Source organism: Neomonachus schauinslandi, chromosome 12, assembly GCF_002201575.2.
Source record: "Neomonachus schauinslandi chromosome 12, ASM220157v2, whole genome shotgun sequence".
Lineage (NCBI taxonomy): Eukaryota > Metazoa > Chordata > Mammalia > Carnivora > Phocidae > Neomonachus > Neomonachus schauinslandi.
The window spans coordinates 96984439-97010431 of record NC_058414.1 but is presented as its reverse complement, the minus strand read 5'-3'; the positions used below and the strand labels follow the sequence as shown (position 1 = coordinate 97010431).

The window sequence follows — 25993 nt, the reverse complement described above, 5'->3', positions numbered from 1 at the left end:
ACCCAGACATCAAAGAAGGTATATCATGGGAGAGGAAATGCTCCACTATGTTAAATTTTGAAGACACGTCAAGTTCAATGATGATGGAAGAGTGACCACTGATGGCTTAGTGGGAGTGAAGCCAGACTGGGATATGCAGGTGTATGAATATATGGGTTGAAGTGGTCTGAGAGAGGACAGAAGAGAACTGAATGGAGCAAGTCAAAACATTTCTTGAGGAATTTTGCAACAAAGGAGAACAAAGGAATAGAGCAGTCCTGGGGGAATCAAGAAATTTTTTTAAAGTCGGAAGAAATAACAGCATATTTGTATGCTGAAGAGAAGATCTAGAGGGTAATGTGATGAGATCAGAGAGAGGGGGGAGTTTCTAAAGTTAAGTCCCAGAGTAGTTAACATGGAATGGACTTTAATGCATAAATGGTGAGAATGGCCATAGATAGAAGCGTGGATGTTATCTGGCTCTTTCATCTTGAAGCTCCCCACCTTTGGCTGGCTGGCAGATGGAGAAGCAGAGAGTGCAGGGCCCCAGAGGAGCCGATCTGTGGGCCAGGCTGAAAGTGTTAGGCATTACTGCCCCCCACATTCCATTGGCTGCAAGGAGTCATCTGTGACGCCTAACTTCAAGGAAGGCCAGAAATCAGGCTGTGTGACAAGGAAGAAAAGGACATGGGTTTGGTGAACAACTAATCATCCACGCCCACACCTTTAGCTTCTTGATTCTTAAAAAAAAGAAATAATAATAATAATAATTGTAGGATTTCTTACTGATTAAATAACATAATATAATAAATAAAAGAGAAAAAGGAAGGACCTTTATAGTACTGTCAACCTAAAAATACATCCAAATTTAATAATGTTAATGTGCAGAAAAATCTCCTGATAATCACTTATTCTTAAATAATACATGCTACGATTCCATTTGCTTTTACTTAGGTTTAAAGAACTATTTTATTGGGATGCTGGGTGGCTCAGTAAGTTAAGGGTCTGCCTTCAGCTCAGGTCATGATCCCGCGGTCCTGGGATTGAGTCCCGCATCAGGCTCCCTGCTGCCCCCCCCCGTTTGTGCTCTCTCTCTCTCTGTGTGTGTCAAACAAATAAATAAAAATCTAAAAAAAAAAAGAACTATTTTATCAATGACATGATTTGAGGAAAGATTTTGGCACTTGTGTCAAACTCGCTAACTTGGTTATTCTTTAAAAAGTTCTAAATTATAGCTAAGGTCAATAAGAAATAAGGGTGCATTAATATTTAAGTGATCATAAGAATATTATATGGATCTTACATTTTTTTTTTCTTGTTACCTGACTGGTTTTTCATCATAGAATTCAATTTTAAGTATGCATTTAGTAGGCAACTATGGGTTCAGGTTAGGGTTAGAATTGGAATTGCAGTTGAGTTTAGAGAACCAGGGTAGGTGTCAGGATCAGAGGTTAGGTTAGGAGTTAATTTTAATAACTTTTTAAAATTTTTAATTGATCTCTTTCAGTACCTACAGGTGTTAATGAGTAATACTGCACTGGTCTTATTCTGTCAAATTTGTCCAGGTCCCATTAATTGGGGAGATAGATCACTCTCTTGGTGCCAATATGCCATTTTAGTGATGCCCTTTTAAACAAACTTTGACTCTGGCCTGCTTTTCTTTAAGGTTTGACTCACTCTTTGTTGAGGAATTTGAAATACATTTCCTAATCTCTGCTGAAGGAAACCTGAAAATCTAATGTAATTTTTCATGAATTGCCTCAAACTTACCTTTATGCTCAATCTCAATTGCTTTTAATATCATTTCATTCATAGGATCTGAATCCACATACTGTGTCAGCAGTTTGGGCTTTCTTCTGAAGGTTTGGGTGTTGTCTGATATGTAAATGTAAAATCTCTGCAGCTTTAAAGAGTCCATCCTCAGAGCAGGGGATTCACATTATCACATTATCATTTTCTCAGGGTTGGAGTCTCCCTGGTGTTCTAAATGTATTGAGGTTGGAAAAAAGGCATTTATGCTGACACGAACAATGTTACATGAAATAAATAATGTACAACAAATTCTATCTGAAGGAGAGGAATATTAGATAATAAGTTTAAATTATCATAATAGAAATGTCAAAAACTGAAATTATGTTATTAATAAATATGACTACCTTTCAGCAGATGTTATCATTAAATAGGAAGTAGTTTATCATTTTATAAAACAGTTCACCTTAGAGGGAATGAAAGAATCTCAGAGTTGGTAGGGGAACAAGAAAATATTTGGTGCAAGCCCCTGCAAGTAAGTATAATTCTCTCTCACCGAGGCACGTTCTTTTATGATATCTGCACAGAACAAATGAATGCAGAGATCTGTAAATTGTACTTGCCCAAAAACCCTCTCCAAGAAACGCTAAGGATTCGGGGCGCCTGAGTGGCTCAGTCGTTAAGCGTCTGCCTTCGGCTCAGGTCACGATCCCAGAGTCCTGGGATCGAGCCCCGCATTGGGCTCCCGGCTCAGCGGGAGGCCTGCTTCTCCCTCTCCCACTCCCCCTGCTTGTGTTCCCTCTCTTGCTGTGTCTCTCTCTGTCAAATAAATAAATAAGATCTTTAAAAAAAAAAAAAAAAAGAAACGCTAAGGATTCCTCTGTCAAGAGAAGCGCTTCATTTTCCTCCTCAGACTTGATTTGCTAATGTAGACCTTGGTGGTTTTTCCAGAACCAGATCTAATTGTGATTTATTTCCTTCAGCCTGAGCCTTTAGCGCCTCTTCCTACAGATGTTTTTGAATATTGAATTGTTCTGAGCTAATTTCATATCTGTCTTATTTCTTTCCACTTTCAAATTTACTCTGACAAGCGTGAGTTGTTGGTATCTTTGAGTTGCTTATGCCTGAGGGTACATTCACAATCCATGACTTTCCAGAAACTGCTCTCACCCCCTTCCACTCTACAAATCCTGTTGAACAAACATGCTTTTATAGTGTAAATCTTCAAATAAATATGTTGATTTTATTTTTTGTAGTATCTCTGAGCATACGATACAGAAGTAAGCATAAAGGGAGTAACATTGAATGACTAACACCATTACATCAGAACCAATCCCAGGTAACACCATATGTTGACAGATTTTGTGTGTGTGTGTGTGTGTGTGTGTTTGTGTGTGGGGGGGTTTCTTGTACCCCACCTCCTCCTGTCCATGTAGGTACCTGCTCTAGTTGGCTGCTCTCTCATTGCCCCTCACTTGGCACCGCAGTTACTGCTCCTGTAGTCATTTCTTTTTCCCTTATTTTATTATATCAAATCTCTAACATGCTGGTTTAGATTCCAATGACTGCTTTAAGAGTAATATGTTTATGTGCTCTCACAAGGTAATCTGGTTTTGAAAGAAAACCCTGTTAAAACAATGACAAAATTAATGTGTTTCCAATACTGGATTTTCAGGAAAATTTAAAAAAAATTAACTCCTTTTTTGAAATAATTTCAAGCTTACAGAAGAGTGGCAAGATACAGTCAGAGACACTATATGCCTTTTATTCTTTTTTTTTTTAAGATTTCCTTTCTTTCTTCTTCCTTCCTTCCTTCCTTCCTTCCTTCCTTCCTTCCTTCCTTCCTTCCTTCCTTCCCTTCCCTTCCCTTCCCTTCCCTTCCCTTCCCTTTCCTTTCCTTTCTTTCTTTCTTTTCTTTAGAGAGCACGTGCACCAGGTGGTGGTGGTGGGGTGGCAGAAGTTGAGGGAGAGAGAATCTCAAGCTGACTCCCCGCTGAGTGCAGAGTCCAATATGGGGCTCTATCTCATGACCCTGAGATCATGACCCTGTGATCATGACCTGAGCTGAAATCAAGAGTCAGATGTTCAACCTACTGAGCCTCCCAGGCACCCCTGCCTTTTATTCTTTATTTAGATTCCCCAATTTTGCTCTGAGCTATGTGCTTTATCCTTCCTTTTCTCTCTCCCTCTCCCTACACACACACACTTTTATTTCTGAACCACTTGAGAATAAGTTACATATCAAGTCCATTTACTGTCAAATATTTTAGTTTATATTTTCTCAAAATAAAGACATATATCTACAAGTATACAGTTACCAATTTCAGGAAATTTAACATTACTACACCTAATCAACCATCTTTATCCCAATTTTGTCCACTGACCCAATAATATATTTTTAAAGATTTTTTATTTATTTATTTGTCAGAGAGTGAGAGAGCACAAGCAGGGGGGTCGGCAGGCAGGGAAGCAGGTTCCCTGCTGAGCAGGGAGCCCGATGTGGGACTCAATCCCAGGACTCTGGGATCATGACCTGAGCCGAAGGCAGATGCTTAACTGACTGAGCCACCCAGGCGTCCCCCAATAATATTTTTATAGTATTTTTTTTCTCTCCAGGATCTAGATTAGGATCACATAGTTCATGTTGATGTCATTTTTAACCTAGAATCATCCTTTAGCCTTTTGTTATCTTTTATCATATTGACATTTTTGAATTTATCCTACCCTCCCACCCCTTTTTCAGTAAAATGTCCTCATAGAGCATTTCTCATTTTGCCTTTTTTAAAAGCAGGTTCCACACCCAGTGTGGAGCCCAACTCAGGGCTTGAGCTCATGACCCTGTGATCAAGACCTGAGCTGAAATCAAGAGTCACTTACACAACTGAGCCACCCAGGCACCCCAGAGTATTTCTCACTTTGAATTTGAGTTATGTTTCCTATGATAGGCTCAATCCATTTACACGTGTTTAGTGGGATACCACCAGTACTATGTTGGGTCTCCAGCCCATCACATCTGGAGGGACACAATGTCTATCTGCTTCTTATTGATCATCTTTATTTTGATCATCCACTCAAAATGTTATCTTATTTCTCTTGTATAATTATTTTTTTTTCTACCAACCAGGAGAGAGTATCTCTTGGGAGATACTTTAAGACCATACAAATATGGTCCTCCTCATAAAAATATTACCTATCCCCTAGTTTTAATGACCATTGAAGTCATATGCCAGAACTAATACTTACTATGATGGTTGCAAAGTGATGACTTTCTACGTCCAGCACACCTTCCACAGTTACCACGCAAAAGTTGTTTTCCTAGCGTAAGCAAGAGACTTCTCTCCCATTTTGTTTATCTATCTGTCTAATATCTATCTATTGATTACCTATACTCTCTATGCATTTAGTGATACATATTTTTAAGGGTTTGTAATTCATTACAGTCCTTAATTATTTTTATGCTCAAATTGTCCAGAGTTGGCCAATATAAATTTTTTTCAACCTGGCTCTCATGTGCTTTTTGTCATTAACCATCATTTCTTTCCCCTTTCATTTTGACACAAAAAGATGCTTCATAACTCAAGTCAAATCTTACTTGACCAAAACCTGATATAATTTCTCCAATTGAATCTGATTCTTTTTAGAGGATAATGTGATATTAGTAACTAAGGTCTGCTCTAGGTATGTTGACTGCTACTGGAATGTCTTTTTTCTAGACCCATTTAACAGTCTGAGTTGGAAAACATAATATATATGTTTTATATATATATATATATATATATATAGGCATACTGTCTACACAAGTATGTATAGGCACATATTCACACACACACATTTTTAAAAGGCTTTCCTTCTTGTTTTCCTCCATTCCCCATTTATTTATTACTTTCTTCATAGTAAGAACCATGGCTCCCAACATCATCACCATATTTACTAATTTGTTCAATCTAGAATACATTTAAATATTTCCAGAATTGCTTCAACCATATACACATATTTTCTCATTTCTTATTTCTTACACACAAGTCAACACATAGTAGGTGCTCTTTGTGCTTTTCCTTTTCACTTAACAATATATCCAGGAAATCCACCCCATATTAACTCACAGAGATATTTCTCAGTTTTCTTTACAGCTATAATGTACCCATTTTGCAGAGATAGCCTAGTTTATTCAACCAGTCTCCCTGTGATTGGTCATATAGGTAGTTTCCAACATTCTATCATGACAAATAGTGCTTCAAGGAATAACTTGTATATCTGTGCTTTCATGTCATTGGAGCTATATCTAGAAGTGAGATGGTGGTGCTGAAGAGTAAATGCACTTATATCTATGATGTTATCTCTCTCTCCGTTCATATTTTTTGGCCCATTTCTGGGTTTCCTCAATTTTAATTGGAGAGGCATTTTAGACATGGAAACTTCCTCTGTGACCAGTAACATCTGTCCTATGTAGATGGCAATTATAGGAGTGAACTAAATTTAGTAACATAGACATTCATCTTGCAAGTAGAACAAACAAGAAACAAACTAGGAGTAGCTATAGATTGATTTAACTGCAGTCCCTATGAACACTAGCTGTACACAGTGATGTCTGCTTCATATGCTCTCATCTCTGTGCAAGCCAGGGGCAGTGAGAGCCAGACATTATGTTTCTTTAGGAATACTCTCTTCATCAGCAAGTAATAGATTGTGCTATCCCAGATATCCATGTATGAAGTGTGAACAGAGCCCCACATACTCACATAAAGGTTGCACTCACCTAAAGACAAATAATACCCTTATATGTTGCGAGTAGACTTTTAAGGCCCTTTGCCAACTCCCCTTGTTCTTTATTCTCTTTTTTTTGCCCACTGGTTTTCCCCTGCAATTATTTTTGGTACTAGAGAGCAATTCTTTTTTTTTTTTTTTTTAAAGATTTTATTTATTTATTTGAGACAGAGAGAATGAGAGAGAGAGAGAGCACATGAGAGGGGGGAGGGTCAGAGGCAGAAGCAGGCTCCCTGCCGAGCAGGGAGCTCGATGCGGGACTCGATCCAGGGACTCCAGGATCATGACCTGAGCCGAAGGCAGTCGCTTAACCAACTGAGCCACCCAGGCGCCCTAGAGAGCAATTCTGATAATAGCTCCTAGTTTCCTTCAGTTCCTATTCTCTCAGAGCTAGACCTTGATTTCAAGTCTGATTATATTGTCTTCTAAAACTTACTGTTGAATTTTAATGTACATAGAGAAAAGTGCACATCGATATATGGCTTGATGAATTTCCACAAGTGTAACAAGCACCTAGCTCAAGAAACACCCCCCAAGCCTCCCTTGGTAGAGAACTTCCAGCCACAACCCTCCTACAAAGGAAATGGCTACCCAGATTTCTTACAGCATAGGTTTCCCTGTTTTTGCCTTTTGCACAAATGGTAACATAGAATATATAATACATTCTTCTGTGTTACACATCTTCCTTTTGCGTAGACTTCACAAACCATACTGTCATCCTGACACTCAACCTTTATGAGATCAGAGACCTCTCTGTACTGTGGCCAGATTGTCTGCATTGACCCAGAGCCTAACTCACATTCAAGTTTGCAATATATATGTGCATTTTATATTATTAGCCCCTTAAAATTCCACTCCACATCCCCAAGCTGCCCCCAGGTCTGATGGGAGAGGAAGCTTTGCTGCCTTAGTTAGTAACCCCAACCTCCCTCTTAGCTCCTCGCTATTGCAACTGCTGCTATATTTTCTTCCCTATGGAAATCCTGAGCATCTCATGTGTTCCCACAAATACCATCTTGACACTTTAGCTTCTTTCAATAGATGTAGGTATGTGAGACATTCATCAATATCCATTAGATACATATAAACTAAGAAAATAAACATTATTGTTTATGAAATGTGTACCTAATTATATACTATTATTCTAATGTCCACTAATCTCATAACTCAGTTAATCTGTTAACAAATATTTACTAAACACATTCAATGTGCAAAGCACTGGGCTCACTGGTGAGATCCAGCATTTAACAAGACAAATAAACCTCTCAGAGAACATACATATGATCACCCACTGTTATATCTTCTTAAATGCAGTATAATGGTGAGAGTAAAGACTAGGGGGCACAGGAATCAAGGACCAAACTTGGTCCCTCACCTTTCAGGTTCTTGTTACAGTATTTGACACAGAAAGTACTCATCAGGTAAGTACTCAGTGAATGGTAGTTAGTATTAGCAGTGGTGTTTGATCTTAGTCAAAATGCTTAACAGCTCTGCATTTCAACTGAATCCAGTGAAAGATAGATTTGATTCTATTAATTACCCACAAATTTTATATAATTTAGGGGAAGATTAAGAGTTATTTTGTAGTAAGGGTTGAGGATAGGTGCGTGTCTGTCTGTGTGTTTTATTTATCACTTACCCTGATTCCAAACATAAAATTCTCTTACTAATAATTTCTTTGGTCTTTGACTTTAAACTTAAAAAATAGACAGCATTGACATTGCTGCTCATTTTAAGTAAAGCTAAAATGTAACTTCTATCTATTACTATTCCGGGAATAAAACTGTCAAATTATAGATATTTAACCATACACTGACCTTACTATCTAGTAAGTCATGTGGACAAACCCAGTGTAAATATCTTCCAGTATCGCAATCACAAAATCCATTCAAAGGAAAGGAAACTTCTGTATTTTTTCGGTTCTGTTATCAAATACTTGTTTGTGCCAGGCTGAATGTAAACGGCCTGAATGAATTTATGATAAAGTCAGTCTTTTTCTGTTGCTCCAGGTCATCCTACACAGCTCTGTTTTCCACTTTGCATACTGTAACACAACTGAGAAATACACAAACAGGACAGTCACCGCGTGAACAGAATGAACAGTTGTGATTGTTGAGTGCCTGAGATGAACAGTCCCTCTGCCCTGGGCAACTCAGCTTTCTTTCATATCTGAGATCAGGGGGATGTGTTTCTTAACCCTCTCTGAAGACTACTGTGAGGGCAACTAATGAAACCTGCTGTTTTCGAATAGAGACTACTATAATCCAAATGGAATTAGCAATTACATCTCAAGATTCAATTGGAGAAAGGTGTTTTATCTTTGGGAGAGCTCTTTTTTTTTTTTTCTCTCTCTTAGAAAAAATGTCAGTAATTGCTTAGAATGCCTGTTTTCCAGAATCTGGTTTTTAATAAATATTATATCCCAAGGAATTAAATGATGTCTATACTGCCAAATGATGTTTATGGTGATTAGTTCAGAATAAAGTGCTATGGGAGGTTGCAAACTTGGACACTTTTTAAAGGCAAACATCTTTTCATGGGGTAGGGTGAAGGATTGGTTCATTCTATTTGCATGGTTTTCAAAAGCATCTTTGGTCAAGTTGGTTAAGTTGATTAACATGGTTAATCTCTCTGCAAATTAGTAACATCAACATGGTTAAACATTCACTGTTACTAAGTGCTGGAGCAGGGTATCTGAAGCCCAGATCCAGAGCTCGTGCTATCTTGTTCTAGAAATCTTGTGTATACAGTTAAATTGTTTTCATTTAGCCAAAATAAGCAAGTGGTCATTATAATAAGGATGCTTCTTGACAAACCAAAAATAGGTATTTGGTTCCCTATTGAGTACTGGGGTCAGTATAACTGGATTTGTAGCTCAAATGTAAGTAATATCATGTCTCTTAGCTTCAGCCCATTTATCTCCAGAATGAGGTACTTCAGTTCAATTGTACACTCTGAAGCATCTGTTATGTGCTTGGCAGTGAACTCTGCATTATGAGTATTACAGAGATGTGCCCTCCTAGAAGACACCGATGCTCTTTCAAAGTTGGATATTTACATGATCTAACTTCAACATTACTGATCTAATCCTTTAGATTTCTAAATTTTAAAGAAAGGTCAGATTTTTGTTTGTTTGTGAATAAGAAAATTGGGAAAGATGTGATTATGTATAGTGTCTCACTATCCATTCCTACCTATTTCAGTAGAAGATTCATCTGCTTCTCTTTTCTACATCACCAGTTCCTTACCTACTAAGCCAACAATACTTAGGAACTCAAGAGGCATTGGTTGACCGTGACCCTCAACCACTCTGAATGAGGCATTGTGTATGTGTGTGTGTATATGTGTGTGTGTGTTTGTGTTCCTAGAACAACCTGTGCAAGCCTCTTTCCATTAGGACACATATAGTCATAAAATAAAATCATAAATTTATATGCTTAGCACGACCTCTAGGTTTTTCACCCAGTGAAAAATTTTCACCCAGTGACTGTGTCTGGTTTATCTCCAACCCTCAATAAACAGTAGGTGCTCAGTAAGTGCCTTTTCATCAAAGCTTATGCTCTTTTCATGGTAAGTCTGCCAGCAATTTGCACTGCAAATTCTAATTCTAATTCTGCCTTCTGGTTTGGAGACCCAGGGGCCAATTCTAATTCTTCTTCCTCACCAAGACCTCCTCAAATATGAAAAACAATACACTCTTTCTTCAACATGTACATGAATCACCTGTGAATATTGTTAAAATGTATATTCTGATTTTAAAGGGATGGGGTGGGTCCCTGAGATTCTGCATTTCTAACAAGGTCCCAGGTGATGCTGTTGCTGCTGGTTCAAGACATACTTCAGGAAGCTGGCATTCAGAGTGGTCTCTCACTCTGCTTGCCTTTCCACTTTCATGGCTAAGCATACTTACAAGCCTGTTTTGTAATCTGCTCATCTTACTCTTTTGAGTTATCCTAAGAAGATATGGAGGAGGACTGTAGGTAAAAAAGGGTTATTTTCCTTGATTTCCAAAGTTAATAAAAATGAATTTATTAAACTAAGTAGAATGAAAGCATCACGGTCATATTTTCACTGATGTTTAATAAAAAAACATATCTGAAAGAACTGCCCAGGGGTTCCTGTGTGGCTCAGTTGGTTAGAAGTCTGCCTTTGGCTCAAGTAGTGATCCTGGGGTCCTGGGATCGAACCCATGGTCAGGCTCCCTGCTCAGCAGGGAGTCTGCTTTTCCCTCTCCCTCTGCCCCTCCCCCAGCTCATGCTCACTCTCTCTCTCAAATAAATAAAATCTTAAAAAAAAAACCGCCCAGACACAATTTGTACTGTGATGCATAAGAATCCATGTGACAATTAATAAGATCATGATTCAAATGGCATAAGTTAAATTAGCATTCTCAATTATACTTACAAATGAGTTATTAGTCATTTCAGGCTGAGAAGCACAGATGTAATACAATACAATGTTAATACAGAAAAGCTGTTATATAGTGAAAGTTAACAGGCTATTTTGAATTTTCAAGGACAGATCCAATCCAATATTATAGCAATGCATCTGAAAGTCACAAATTTATATAATATAATGATAATTGAGTGGTTAATATGTGCCAGGCATTGTCCCAAGCTCTTCACATGGATTATTAAATTAATACCAATAATCTCTATTGAGGTAGAGGAAGTAAGTAGTGTTATTAGCTGTATTGTACAGGCGAGGAGATTTAAACTCAGAAAGGTCTAGAAATCTCCCACAGTCACACAGATATCTGTGAAAGGTGGTCCAATTCTAGAGCACACCAGTGAGCTGCTACTTTCACTTCCTCTCAGGGTCCTGCAGCCATACAAGAGCAGGCTTTATGACATCTACTTTCCCCCATAGAGACATATTGCTATTCCTCTAATTCCTGCTAAGTTCCTGCTTGAGAGGAGAAGAGACACTCATCTTAAGTCATACTGTCCGTCATTATTATTCAAGGTATTTGCAGGTACCTATCTCTCAATGCTTTATAGAAATTTGCATTCACCTGGACTCATTTAGCCTCATGTCACCTAAAGCCCACCTTGGTCTAATAAGAAAAATATTAGCATCTCCATTATTTGAGTCCAGAGCAAAATAAAACACCTGGTGATATCATGATGCTTAATGAGAACACTTCCTCTTTCAGATTGGTCTTCAAGAAATCCAATAAACTTCTAAAAATTTAGAACAGTGACTACATATATCCTATTTTAACTCATATATGAAAAAATACACTGCACTGTGAAGAATAATATACTGTTGGAAGTAAGAAGCCATATCATGTAAGATTATATCATTTTCCTTTACCTAACAGTGTATGTCACTATTATTAATACCATCTTACTTTTATCTTCCAGATTTTTGGAAAAAAATTAAACACGTAACCACATTGGCTAGAATGGTTCTTACATATATGTATATGTGTAGATATTGAATGACTCACAAATTAAAGCAGGAAAAAATCCTATGACCTCTTAAAATGAGAATCTCCCAATACAAATGTGTATTTAGAAAGGTGATCAAAATTCACTCCTAGAGGCATTATAGTATATGCAAAAGGATCTGGAATATCCACTCAACTTATTAAAATTCATGAGACTTGAAAAATATCACCCAGCCTAAGAGGGGTGTAAACAGAAAAATGTATTTCACAGAAATAAGAAGCTTATTCTAAATTCACGCTGGAAATTATTATTTTTTTCTATACAAGTCCTAAAGATGTTTATCCCATTTATATCAAGAGCTATTTTAGAAATGGTTTAATGCAGATTATTTTGATGTGTCTTATTTTTCAATAAGTTATCCATAAAATTGTTTTGAATGTACCTTTCCCCACCTAAGTGATTGCAGCCACAATGCATGTGCATTTTTTTTTTTTTTTAAGTTGTCTTTATTTGGTAGAGTAGCAGGGCAGGGGGGTAGTATCAGGAGCCCCCCTCCCTTTTTTTAAAGACTATTTTTTTAAGAGAAGTTTTAGGTTCACAGCAAAATTGAGAGAAAGGTCCAGAAATTTCTTATATACTCCACCAGAGTAGTACATTTGTTACAATTGATGAACCTGCATTGACACATCATAATCACCCCAAGTGCATGTGCATTTTTAAACAAATCAGGGAAATTCCTATCTATTGGCAAAAAATATCGCATTAGTGTCCTCAGTGAAGAAAGGGATGTTATCAACTGATGAAAGACACATGAGCAAGCAAGAGGGATGGTTATCTTCCTTAGTTTCAAAGGCAGGAAAAAATTCTAGATTTGTTTGAAAGGATCTAAGTATAGTATAGAACTGTGAAATACTTATGTTTTACATTTAAAACTGGAACAGATTTTGAAGTGATTTGGAAAATTAGTGCAACCACTACAACAAATGGTTGAAAAGATAAGACAGAATAATCCATTCATTTTTAAGCAATCTCCCCTTTCATGGCTCATTGGACACATGGCCATCATTATGGTAACAAATAATTTGTTACAAGCACTGCAAAGGCACTTGGCACAGAGCTAGGACTACCAGCCATGCTTTACAAGCCAGCCTGCACTGCACTGTCTACCAATGGCCACTCCATTTGTTGACGAGGTTTGTCCACATTCCCCTTCCCATTTTTTTTTTAAAGATTTTATTTATTTATTTGAGAGAGAGAGAATGAGAGAGAGCACATGAGAGGGGGGAGGGTCAGAGGGAGAAGCAGACTCCCCGCCGAGCAGGAAGCCCGATGCGGGACTCGATCCAGGGACTCCAGGATCATGACCTGAGCCGAAGGCAGTCGCCCAACCAACTGAGCCACCCAGGCGCCCTCCCCTTCCCATTTTAAGTCACGTTTCCTTCACCTAAAATATTTTCAGATATTTTAAATCATGAGTAAGAGTAAACAGAGGTAGAATGTATCTGAAAAGGATAGAGGGGGACTAACCTCTCTGAAAATTATCATCACAGACTATTTTCACTAAAAAGAAATACTGACCCAGTTTTGTATACAAACTAGAATGCTACCAGTTTTATAGAATGCTTCTATATAGGCAATTGATAACATACATGTTTCTAAATCTTTTTAGCTTGCAAAATTTCTTTACTTACATAATCTCGTGTAAATCTCTCAAGAGGCATTATTCTCATTTTTCAGATTAGGAATTAGAGGCACAAAGTGACTTCTCCAAGTTTATAAACCAAATATATGAACCCAGATACTTGAATTCAGGCCTTTTGAATCCCTATCTTGGCTTTCACTTACTGAACACCTGGTTATATGCTAATCTACAAAGAGTTTTAGGAACTTTTATTATTTAGATATGAGTTGGTAAGATATTTGGTTAAAAAGTAGGTAGGGAATACATATTCAAGCTATTGATATTCAGGAAAACAAAGAATTTAATAAATTCATCTGCTATTATTTGTTTTTTAGCTTTTTTAAATGTTTCAAATTTGTTAGAAACAATGACGTTTTCTGTGTGAGTATGTGTGTGGAAAAAAGCATGTAAGTGACCCAGGTTTTTATTCTATCTAGCAAATTAATATTCTATTTAATATTGCTTAGAGAATATGAACCTATATATTCCTATATTCTTGATAAATATGTAAAGTTGTAATTTAAATACCATAAACATTTCTGTTCTGTGGGATTCTCCATCTAATACATTCAGTGGTTACTGATCCCTGTTTGATACCTGCCTACTATTAACGAAAGGGATAAAAACTGATTTAAAAAATCATTAGGAATATGTAAACATTTGTTCATCATTTAATAAACAAATTTTAAAAAGAAGAAGAAAATCTATGTTTACATTACAGGTAAATTTGTGGTATATTACTATTCTGCAAAACAATAATGGTATGTAAAGAAGGCATTCACTCTTAATACTTCAAATGCCTAATTTGGCTCCAAATATCTGCATTCAAAAACTGGCAGTTGAATTTCCCAAGCAAAACTAAATGCAGCCTCATAGCAAAAATCTGCTGGAATTCTTATTTAATGTGATGCTGAATGGACTTTTGATAAGAAATGCTCATACAGTATACTTCCTCTCTGTCCTACAGATTATATTTAGGTAACCAGAAAACACCTCCAGAGCAGTATGCAAATTAGATTTTGTGGACTATGTAAATGCAATGATTTCTCAGAGGGGTGGGCAATTTTACCAATCTGCACAGAATTTTCTTCTACATTTGAAAGAAAATTCTGAATAGAAGGAGATGGCATTGTGGATAAAGTATAAAGAATTCTTTTATGCCTCATTTTATCAATGAGGAATGAGAAAGTTTGACTAGTTAAGCACATTTAACAACTCACCTCTTTTAGTATGAAATATTTAGTTAAACTATTCTTCAGGAATATTTTCAAGAGCCATTATCATTTCATAGTCAAATTCTAAAGTTAGATTAATGACTTAAAATCCTGTCAAATTGTCATAATGTCTCGTTGACATGCCTTTTTTTCACTTATTTTAACATTATCCAATGGTCATAAAATAACTCAGATTCTCCATATGGACATTTAATAACAATATTATAATAAAATTAGTTGTGTTGTCCATCCCTCCTATAATTATAGAAAGACTAACCACTGGCATTTATTAAAAGCAATACTTAAGTGATTGATTTTACATTTCTTTTCTTTTTTTTTTTTTTAAGATTTTATTTATTTATTTGAGAGAGAGAGAGAGCACATGAGAGGGGGGAGGGTCAGAGGGAGAAGCAGACTCCCCGCTGAGCAGGGAGCCCGATGCGGGACTCAATCCTGGCACTCCAGGATCATGACCTGAGCAGAAGGCAGTCGCTTAACCAACTGAGCCACCCAGGTGCCCTTTACATTGCTTTTCATTCTTCTCAGGTAATCAATCATTTTAGGGATGGATAGGGAAAACAACTTTGTAACTGTATCAGCTTAAACATTTTTTGACTATCTGAAACTTCCCACTGTAGAGAGTGTTGTCCATCAAACAGCCATCCAAATCTATGTCAGAAATCTCTTTCTTTTTTAAAGATCTTACCTTTTTTTTTTTTTTTGAGAGAGAGAGAGAAAGAGAGAGCATGAGCAGGGGCAGGGCAGAGGGAGAAGGAGGGGAGAAGCAGACTCCCCACTGAGCAGGGAGTCCAATGTGGGGCTGGATCCCCAGACTCTAGGATCATGACCCCAGCTGAAGGTAGATGCTTAACTGACTGAGCCACCCAGGCAACCTCAGATATCTCTTTTATTTAAGTGCAATATATATTATGTTAAGCAGTATTTGGATTAAAAGAAAATTTAATATTTAATTACATTTTTCATAAACTTATGTCTGAAGTGTATTTTTTGGTCAATATTTGAAAATGCTAAATTTTAATCATCTAATGCATGTTAAGATAAGCTTTAAAGTACTCAAGAATTTTTAGAAAACAATGAGTTTTATCTCTTTTAGAATACATCAAACCAAGGGACTATTTTTCACATTAATGAGGATTAAACCATTTCTGTCATAGGTAATTAAAGGAATGTAATCATTATGTTGTAGGCTCACTGGCATTTAAAAAAAAAAACATTTCACAGTACGTAGTTTGTGTCTCAAACTTGTTTTGATTTCTGAAATTTCATAATTGGCTCACTATAGTTTCATCTAGAAATAATCACTCATCACATACTTAGTTTTAATGAAAAATATAGGATTTGAAAAGAAGAAACCAAAGGAACCCCAGAATGGCAGAAAACAGTAGAAAATACACTCTGAACACCATGGGAAAAGGCTGAGAGCCGTGTATGGAGATGGAGCCTACCTGTGATATTTCCATTGCATGGCCCTGTCTCTCTCACTCAGCCCCTAGTATTTTATGTAAACCCAAAGAGTCCAAGTCAACCCGGAAAATTCGACCTTTCTTAGCTCTTTGAACTTATGTCTCTGTATTTAGTCAGAATAAACTATCCCTAACTGCTAAGTATCTGATAAGTAAATTAAAACCCAAATGCCTCTGCATTTTACCAGCTATCTGTATTACCACTTTAGTGCATTATGATAGAAGAGGATTTGACACTCTCAATTGTGGGACAAAAACCTTACAAAAACAGAAATGTGGAAGATTGTTTGGAGTCTGGTTTGCAGCCCTCAAATAGTATCACCAACATGCTAATCTGGTTTTAAGTTAGAATCCACAGAGAGTTAGAAAATAATGAATCCTTTCCTGGAAGAATTTGTGATCTGAGCCTTAATTGTCTACTCCCACTTGATTGGTCTGTTTGGTCAGTCTCTTTCTTTCCTCTACGCTTTGAGGAAGGTCTTTTCTAATTTTCTAATATTTTTATTTTTGTGTCTCACAATAAACTTCTTCCATCCCCACCTTACCTATGGGCCAAAAACCAATCTAAAATATGGTTCTCCATGTTGGCTGTACATTAGAAAGACCTGGGGAACTTTAAAAACCTGATGCCTAGGCTGCACCATAGACCATCTAAACCAAATCTCTGGAGGTGGGACCCAGACATCCATATATTTTAAAGCTCTCTAGGTTATTCTATTGTATATCCAGAGTCGAAAATCACTTTTCTATACGTTGGGCTTGAGACTTTGTATTATCTTAATTGTAAGATGAAAACTTTCCGTAAAGAGACATTATCCCTTCTCCTTGCTTCCTACAGCTTATCCATCCCAATTAACAACTACTTTTGTCATATAATCATGGCTTGATGAAATAAAGAACAACTCTGGAGGACTTTTTTTTAAAGTAAATTCCTTGCCCAGCATGGAGCCTAACACAGAACTTGAACGCATGACCCTGAAATCAAGATGTGACCCGAGATCAAGAGTTAGACATTTAACCAACTGAGCCACCCTGGTGCCCCGGAGGAATTTTTATTATCAGAACATTGTATCCTGATTTTACATGACAGTTATGATCATTGGATACTGCTGTAGAAATGACCACCTACCCAAACTAGGAGCTCTAAACTCTGTCAACCCACAAAAATTACTTGAGGATTTTTAAAATATAAATTCTCTAAGAGTGGGCCCTGATCAGGCTGAAAATTCCCAGTGCTCTACCTAATACTGTGAAGAACACAACTTAAAAAGTGACTTTCCTCTTACTCCTTCTTTTTTCTTCTTGTTTAATATTGATGGCTTTACCTAATTTTGGTTAAACTAAACTAGATCCCTCAAAATTTAGTACTTTAAAGTAATTTATTCAAGTGTGCTGAACATTTGATTGGATACACACAACTTTCCAATTTAACTGAGATATTTTAAGAGTGAATGGTTTAAACTATTTTTCTCTCATAATAAAAGAATAAAATGAATATAGATCTGTAGTAAGGGTCTAAGCCACTAATATAATAATTATATATAATATATAGTATGGGACATTTCTTTTTTTTTTTTTAAAGATTTTATTTATTTATTTGAGAGAGAGAGAATGAGAGAGCACATGAGAGGGGGGAGGGTCAGAGGGAGAAGCAGGCTCCCCGCTGAGCAAGGAGCCCGATGCGGGACTCGATCCTGGGACTCCAGGATCATGACCTGAGCTGAAGGCAGTCGCTTAACCAACTGAGCCACCCAGGCGCCCTAGTATGGGACATTTCTTTTCTTGCCATAAATCACTGCTCCTACTCCTCTAAATTATTCTCATAATTTCAATATTTTACCTGAGTTGAAGATCTCTGTCTTCAAAAAAAGTTATCATTAACATTCATCTAATTTCTACTTATATGATTCAGATTTAACCGGTCTGGATGTACCTGGAATCCATATACTCTAAAACGTCTTTAGGTGATTCAAATGGAGAGCTCAGTTTGAGACCCATTGCCTTTAACCTTGGATAGAAACTGCAGCCAGAGGAAACTATTTCTTCAATCAACAAGAATGAATGAATGAGTGAATGAATGGCTTCCTGATGGCTTTGACTAGACAAATATCGACAAGTGCATACACCTGAGTGAAGACCAGTAATATTTTAAAATATTTAAAACTGGGGAGGGGATGTTCAGTGTAGTGCCTGATATGCTCCAGAACTATGGCTGGTCTTCCATTTGGTTTTTCTTTAAAAGAAAACCATTTTTTTCTACCTTATTTTTCACTTTATACATAAATGGTCAGTGGCTCAGTGAATGCTATTCCATCTGAACAGGCCTGGATTAAAGCAAAATAAAAAACTTAACTTGCTTCTGGCAGGAAGTAAAGTGCTTCAGAGTACACGGCCCCTTGTCCAGAGCCTGTGAGTTCACTCAGACCCTGTGGGCAGTAGACCTTTTCCCATGTTGTCCTTTAAAGATTTAACTAAATATCTTCAACAGAAACGGTGTGAGCAAGTAAGAGTGGGGGGGGTGGGGGGTGGGTAAGGAATGAAAACGTAAGTCAGGAATTTTTTTTTTCATTCTATTTCGTTAACTCATGGTTCAGTGTTTTGGTACAATTTGTACCATTTCAGATCTGTACTCCAGACAAAAATACAGTAACTTGAAATATTGTGTTTAAAGAAATTCTAGTATTCTATTATCATTAAATTATTTACCTTTTTTTTTTCCAGTTTTCAACACAGTTTTATTAGGAGATTTTGTTTTCTGTGAAATATACTAGAAACCAGGGAAGGGGACACATCCACTTTGCAAGATAGGGGTTTTCGGCCATTTAGGAAAGGCAGGGTGTGGGGCAAGGCACACTGGGATTTAGATCCATTTCCCCACCTTCTCTGGCTTCACTCACATTTCTTTTCTCTCTCAGCAAGTACCAGAGGACACAAACACAAAGACAAGAAACAAAAATAGCATGATCAACCTTCAGCCTGGCCATACCCAACCCTCTCCACCTCCCCAAACTGTGCCAGGACTTGGAGGGTCTGGGGTCACAAATCTGCCACAAGGTTCTGTGTTTGCATTTCTGACAGTGACTCACCCAGATGTTCCCATCCTGATGGTAGGGTTTCCAGTTTCTCCCAGGGTCACTGTACAGCATGCGGTATTGGGTCACCCAGTCTGAGCTGCTGTATCTTCCTTGGGTTGCAATGGCACTGATCTGCTTCCGATTGCCAAAGTCAACCTGAAGCCATTGATAATGGTCACTGTCGGATGGAGACCATCCCCCAGCACCTGAAGAAGGTCGAGGCAAGAGAGGAAAATGGATAGAGTTGAAGCTCTACAATTGACTATGGATTATTCTACATCTTTTAATTGGCCTTAGCAGTGCAACATTCTACAGATATATTATGGAATGTCCTTTATAGATGCCACTGGGACTTCAACTAATATTCTTCCAGCTGGGTAACATTGATACTCTAACTTCTTTATAGTATAATTATGTGCTCATTTTCTCCTGAGCAAATGTCTTCATAATTCCTCAATTAGATCTTATTAGTACATGTCAAAGTCTAATTGGCTGAGGGTTGATCAATTTACCATTAATTCTTCAAATAAAAATCACTAGGAAAAAAAATGTAACAATCTATTAATTCCTCATGTGAGGTTTTATGTTTGATTATAAATGAAACAAAAAGCAATTATACACCACTCTAAACTCTCTTTTGCATTAAAAAGTTCAGAGTTCAAAGAATACTAGTAGTTCTTAAGAGGAGGTCTAATCTTATATTAAGTCCCATACTCATGAGAACTAAGGTATATAGTTACTCAGGGAATGTATTCATTAACCCTTAAGAGATATACAACCCAGGCCTCTTGATAACCACATTTTGAGGAAAATAATTTCAGTAACTAAATGAAGTAAAACTTCTTTTGGTAAAATATAAAAATTGTTAAATAATAAAAATGCAAAAAAAATTTTTAGAAAAATAACATTAATATAGAAAAAAATACTCTTAGTTTATACCACTATATAAAATAACTATGGTTGTATATAAATATATTATGGAAAATATGGCATAATGCTTAGTGCTAAGGGGCAATATAATTTTTTGAGTGAGTTTGGCTACTAATGGGAGTGAATGGTAGAAAAGTATTCAAGAAATTATCCCATGTACAGCATATCAATATATATATGCAGCACTTCACAAACAAAAAACTTAAAAGAGACAATAAAATAATTTATTCTATGAGGACTGTGATAATAGAAATCATTTTGCAAATCATCACAGATATATCATTCACTTAATGATGTTTACATGGCTTGTTTCTGCTTTCAGCTATGATAGAATACTTCTCCTGCCATAAAAAAAATCACAAAATTACAAAATGTATAATCCCTTTATAGGGATTAGACAATGGACAATACAGGATCCCTGATCCACAAGAGAAGATAAACAAATGAGGTAACCCCTGCCAGCTTCCTGACTTTCTGCCTCGTTTACTTTCTGGATTGTGGCATATGAAAGAGCATCCCAGAGTACAACAGTGTCAATGAGATGGAGACATATCAAAATCAAATCTCCTGAGGAAGCTGGAATTTGTAGGACAAAGTACCAGGAGGGGGCAGCTCTAAAGAGAAAGAGCTCTGGAAATCTGCATAGGATCACCAGTGAGCCTCTGGAGTCCAGATTCTGTATGAATCGGAAGCTGTGTATTTGCAGACCAAGACTCCACAAGACCAGGTAAAGGCCATTATGAAATGAACAACAACCAAAGGGAGCCCAGGGTGGGAAGTAGTTTAATTTCACACTTGAGAGAAGTTGTTGAACAAGGCTAGGCATTCAGCAGACATCTCAGAAATATTAGAATAATTTAGTCCTAAACTAAGGGCTACTCTGGGCACATCTGAATAAATGTTGGTAACAAGCCTGAAAAAAGATCAATCTGACCTACAAATAAATTAACTCCTTGCTCAGACAAAACTCAACACTTCATTAAGAAAGGCCGTGAAAGTTCAGAAGCTCAACAACATAGCATCCATAATGTCCAGCATAAAAATTGTTTTAAATATAAGACATTTGGGGGAGAAGGAAAAAATGAATTAAACCAGATAAAAGTCAGTCAATAGAAACAGACTGTAAATAACAGAGATGATGAAATTAGTTGACCAGGACTTTAAAACTGAGCTTATAAATTAGTTCCATTATTTGAAAGAAAATATAAAATATTGAATGAACAATATGAGATATTAATGGGGAAAATATACAACTAAAGAGAACAAAATGGAAGTTTCTGAAATATATATATTATATATATATATATAAATTTTGGAGGGGGCAGGGAAGGAAAGAGAGAGAGGAGGGAGGAGAGGGAGAGAGAGAATCCTAAGCAGGCTCTGCACTGAGCCTAGAGCCCGACGCTGGGCTGGATCCCAGGACCCTGAGATCAGGACCTGAGGCAAAACCAAGAGTTGGACACTCTATTGACTTAGTCACCAGGTGCCCCTAGTTTTTTGTTTGTTTGTTTGTTTGTTTTAGTGAGCTCTATGCCCAGCATGGATTCCAATACAGGACTTGAACTCATGACCCTGAGATCAAGACCTGAGCTGAGATCAAGGATCAGATATTTAACCCACTGAGCCACACAGGCACCCCTAAAAAATACACTTGAAGAAACAGTGGCTGAAAATAGTAAACCCAGATATCTGAGGAATTCAGAGCTGTAAACAGGATCAATACAAAGATAAATACACCAAGTCTCATCATAATCAACTGGTAAAAAAAACAATGCTAAAGAGAAAAATCTCAAAAGTAGCCAGAGGGTAATAACATCTTAGCAAAAATGATGCAAAGCAAAAGACAAAAGAATGACATCTGATAGGATGGAAAGGAAAGGAAAAAACAAATCTGTCAATCTAAAATTCTATATGCAGCAAAAATATCCTTTAAACATGAAAGTAACATGATATTTAGGGCAAAAGCTGAGAGAATTCATCACCCATAGGTATAAGAAACGTAAATTTTTCAGCCTCCAGGAAGATTTTCCATATTGAAACTCATTTCTACATGAAGAAATGAATGCTAATAATGGTAAACATGTCAGTGAAGATAAAATACTTGTTCATGTTTTCAAATTTCTTTAAAAGATAACTGAGTGGGGGCACATGGGTGGCTCAGTCAGTTAAGCATCTGCCTTTGGCCAAGTCAAGATCCCAGGGTCCTGGGACTGAGCCCCACATTGGGCTCTCCCTGCTCAGTGGGAGCCTGCTTCTCCCTCTCCCTCTGCCTGCCGCTCTCCTTGCTGGTGCTCGCTCTCTCTCTCTGTCAGATAAATAAAATATTAAAAAAAAAAAAAGATAATTGAGGTTTTTTTTTTTTTTAAGATTTTTAATTTATTTATTTTGGAGAGAGTGAGTGAGAGAGAGTGACTACGAGCAGGGAGAGGGGCAGACGGAGAGGGAGAAGCTGACTCCTCGCTGAACACAGAGCCCAATGCAGGGCTCCATCCTGGGACTCTGGGATCACGAGCTGAGCCAAAGGCAGACACTTAACTGACTGAGTCACCCAGGTACCCTTAATGGAGTGTTTATTTTATTTAATTTATTTTTTTTATTTTTTTTAAGATTTTATTTATTTGACAGAGAGAGAACACAAGCAGGGGGAGTGGGAGAGGGAGAAGCAGGCTTCCTGCGGAGCAAGGAGCCCGATGCGGGGCTGGATCCCATGACCCTGGGACCATGACCTGAGCCGAAGGCAGACGCTTAATGACTGAGCCACCCAGGCGCCCCTAATGGACTGTTTAAAAGAAAAACAGGAACAATGAATTAGAGGGTTTATAACAGATGTAGAAGTAAAACCTAAGACTATGATAGCACAAAGGAGAGGTGGCAAGAAAAAATACATTCTGTATTGAGTGTCTTAGGTTACTAGGAAGTGATGTAATATTCTTTGAAGGTAGTAACCCTATATCAGGGAACAGCCCACTTTTTCTATAAAGGGTTCAATACTAAATATTTTAGGCTTTGCAGACCATACACCTCTGGTAGAACTACCAACTTCTGCCATTGTAGCACTGAGGCGGCCACAGACGATATATAAACAAGGGTGTGACATGTTCCAGTAAAAGTGAGAAACTGTAACTTCTCCTTCAAGTATCAGCATGTCCACTGCAAGCATTACCTCCAGCAGAAGAAGCTGTGATGTGCCATTCAGGTCCTCCTTTATGACAGGAGGAATTATTACCTCAGTTATTTCAAAGTGGCTGAGAGACAGTCGTTAGCTGTAATTCCTCTTGAGGAACTTCCGGAGTGAAAAAGAGGCACTGTATCCAAGGGCATGTCCCTTCCTGGGGTTGTACACGTGCAGTGACTGGTCAACCAGGAGTTTGAAAGGGCACTCCTTCCTCCTGCCCCAACTTGGGAAAACTGGTGGGTCATGGCAGTCTGTAGAATTGGTTGAAGCCTCCACAGAGAGTAGATTGCATCTCAACTTCTCCCTCTGCCTCTCTCCACTTCATCCCTTTACCTTCCACAAGTCTCCATCCCAAAGGTACTCTCTAATAAATTCCCTACATGTTCTTCTCCATCTTAGAATTTATATCCTGGGGAATCCAATCTGCAATACCTCCTTGGAATCTCCTGATAATCTGCTCACTAGCAATGGGAGTTCATTGTCTCTGTCCGTGTGTGTTATTTATATGCTGTTTTCCCCCTGTTGTAGTATCTGATATTCCCTACAGTCATCTATCATCCACATGCCTATTTTACCTAGAATTCTGTAAAATGTTAGAGGAGCTGTAGATGAATTTCTGGGATAATAACACACCCCATCATCAAGAGATTATTCATATACTTTCTTATCTCTTATATATATTGTTCCAAACTTGGGGGAAATTCTACAGCTAACTGCATAGAAAATTCTGTGTGTTACCAAAAGCAACAAGGTGATTTGGTCATTGAAGTAAATATGCAATTATTACAATGACTGAAGAGGGGCAAATGTGAGCAATTAACTGTTCAGTGAAATTAGAATATTTCTCCTAACTAGTCCTTAAAAAATATTCCAGTATAAATTTTCTTAAGTTACTCATTTTTACTGCATTACAATTTTTCAATGAGGAGGCAATTAACTACAACTACTTAATCCCATTAATCTCACTACTTTAAAAAGTAGAATTTATTGTCAACTTTAAGGGAAACAAAATTCTAAAAGAAGGGAAAATATAAGTTAAAAGTTATTTCTTTGCAGAAGTACATGTGGAGAGAATAGTGATTAACCTCAAGGGGAGGGCAAATGTCAGGCTTTCGTGAAGAACATGGTAGAAAGATCAATGAAAAGTTTCCTATTTCTCTTTGATCTATAAAGCAGTTTAATTTGGGGAAGTTGATTACTTTGTTCATTTGGCTTGTGAAATGTGTAGCCTCTATTGATCCAAGGATTAAGGATGATAACCCTTTCATCACAAAAACCTCGGGAAAATTGTATATAAGAGAGAAGTGTTCCCCAGCATATTGTGGAGAGTATAAGAGGGCAAATGCATTCCCAGTGGATGTTGTGATAGCTCAAAGGAAAAAAAAACTGCAAAGTTGAAGAGAAGGTAGAGGAGGTAGAGATAGTGAATAGTCATAAACTCTTAGTTTCGAAGAAGACAACACTTACTCTTATTTGGAAATAAAAGAACCAAAAATATCACTTGATAACTAGAAAGTTGTTAGCATGAACTGAAACATGTGCACTTATATAAAACTCTTACCGTTCCCTAGACAGGAAGGACGCTGTTCCCTCCCTCTTTTTCTCTCCCTCTCCTCTTCCACTTCCCTTCATCCCTCCCTTTCTCTTCTCTTTTTTTCTCTTTCACATGCATACACCCCATGTGTGTGTGTGTGTGTGTGTGAATTATGAAGATACATAGTGTTTATATTCTAGTGTCCCATTCTACTGGGGTTACTTGAGTGATAAATTGTAATACAGAACCTGGAGAAATGAATGAAACTAGCCCTCTAAACTTAGTGAAAGCTTATAATTATGATGGCTATTTCTGCTTTATAATTTATAAACCAGTATCTCTGAGAAAAAGAAAAACTTAGTAGGTGGTTCAAGAGAGGGCTTGAAATTTCTTTTCTAGTGATAAATGTTTCCTGCATAAACATGATGTTCAAGTGGGTGGTTGTAAACACCACCAGAGATTATAAGCCTAGCTTCTAATTTAAAAGAAAAAGGTAGAAAAATTTTTTTCAATTAAGTGTAGAACTACCTTTAATAAGTGATTGAAAAATATGTATCAGATGAAAAGAATAAATTGAAAAGGAGACTTTCGGGCAAGATCGTATTATGAGTTCAGGCTTGGAGGCCTCCTTCTACTATAAATACATAGTATTTTTAGATAAAATAGATAAAAAGAAAATTGAAAAGACATAGCCAGGATAAAATATAAGATAAGCATCTCCATGCACAAGAAATGCAACCCAAATGCAAGGCAATGGGTAGGACCAAAGCAGGGGCTAGCTGGAGTCAGGGTCTGGGAAAACACAGAGTTAGCAGGGCACTGGATCCTGGGGAATACTGGTAAATGTAAGTCTCTCCATGTGTGTCAGAGAAAGGAAGCCTGGGTCAGGGCTGAAAATAAAGTCCCAGGACTAACTTGCTTGGGAAACAAGACTAAAACAGCTGCTTACTGACTTAGAAATATGGCTTAGATAGACTGTGCCCAGAGAAGTTAGAAAACAGGGGGCACCTGGGTGG

At 37.4% G+C, this 25993-nt stretch overlaps 1 protein-coding gene across 1 annotated transcript in view; it reads right to left on the bottom strand.

Moving 5' to 3' along the window:
• The window catches only part of CNTNAP2 (contactin associated protein 2), a 1342199-nt gene that overhangs the window by 1258907 nt on the left and 57299 nt on the right, over positions 1–25993 (bottom strand). Inside the window, exon 3 of the mRNA XM_044920022.1 lies at positions 19351–19544. Coding sequence (XP_044775957.1) covers positions 19351–19544 — 194 coding nt within the window. The remainder of the gene's footprint in view (positions 1–19350; positions 19545–25993) is intronic.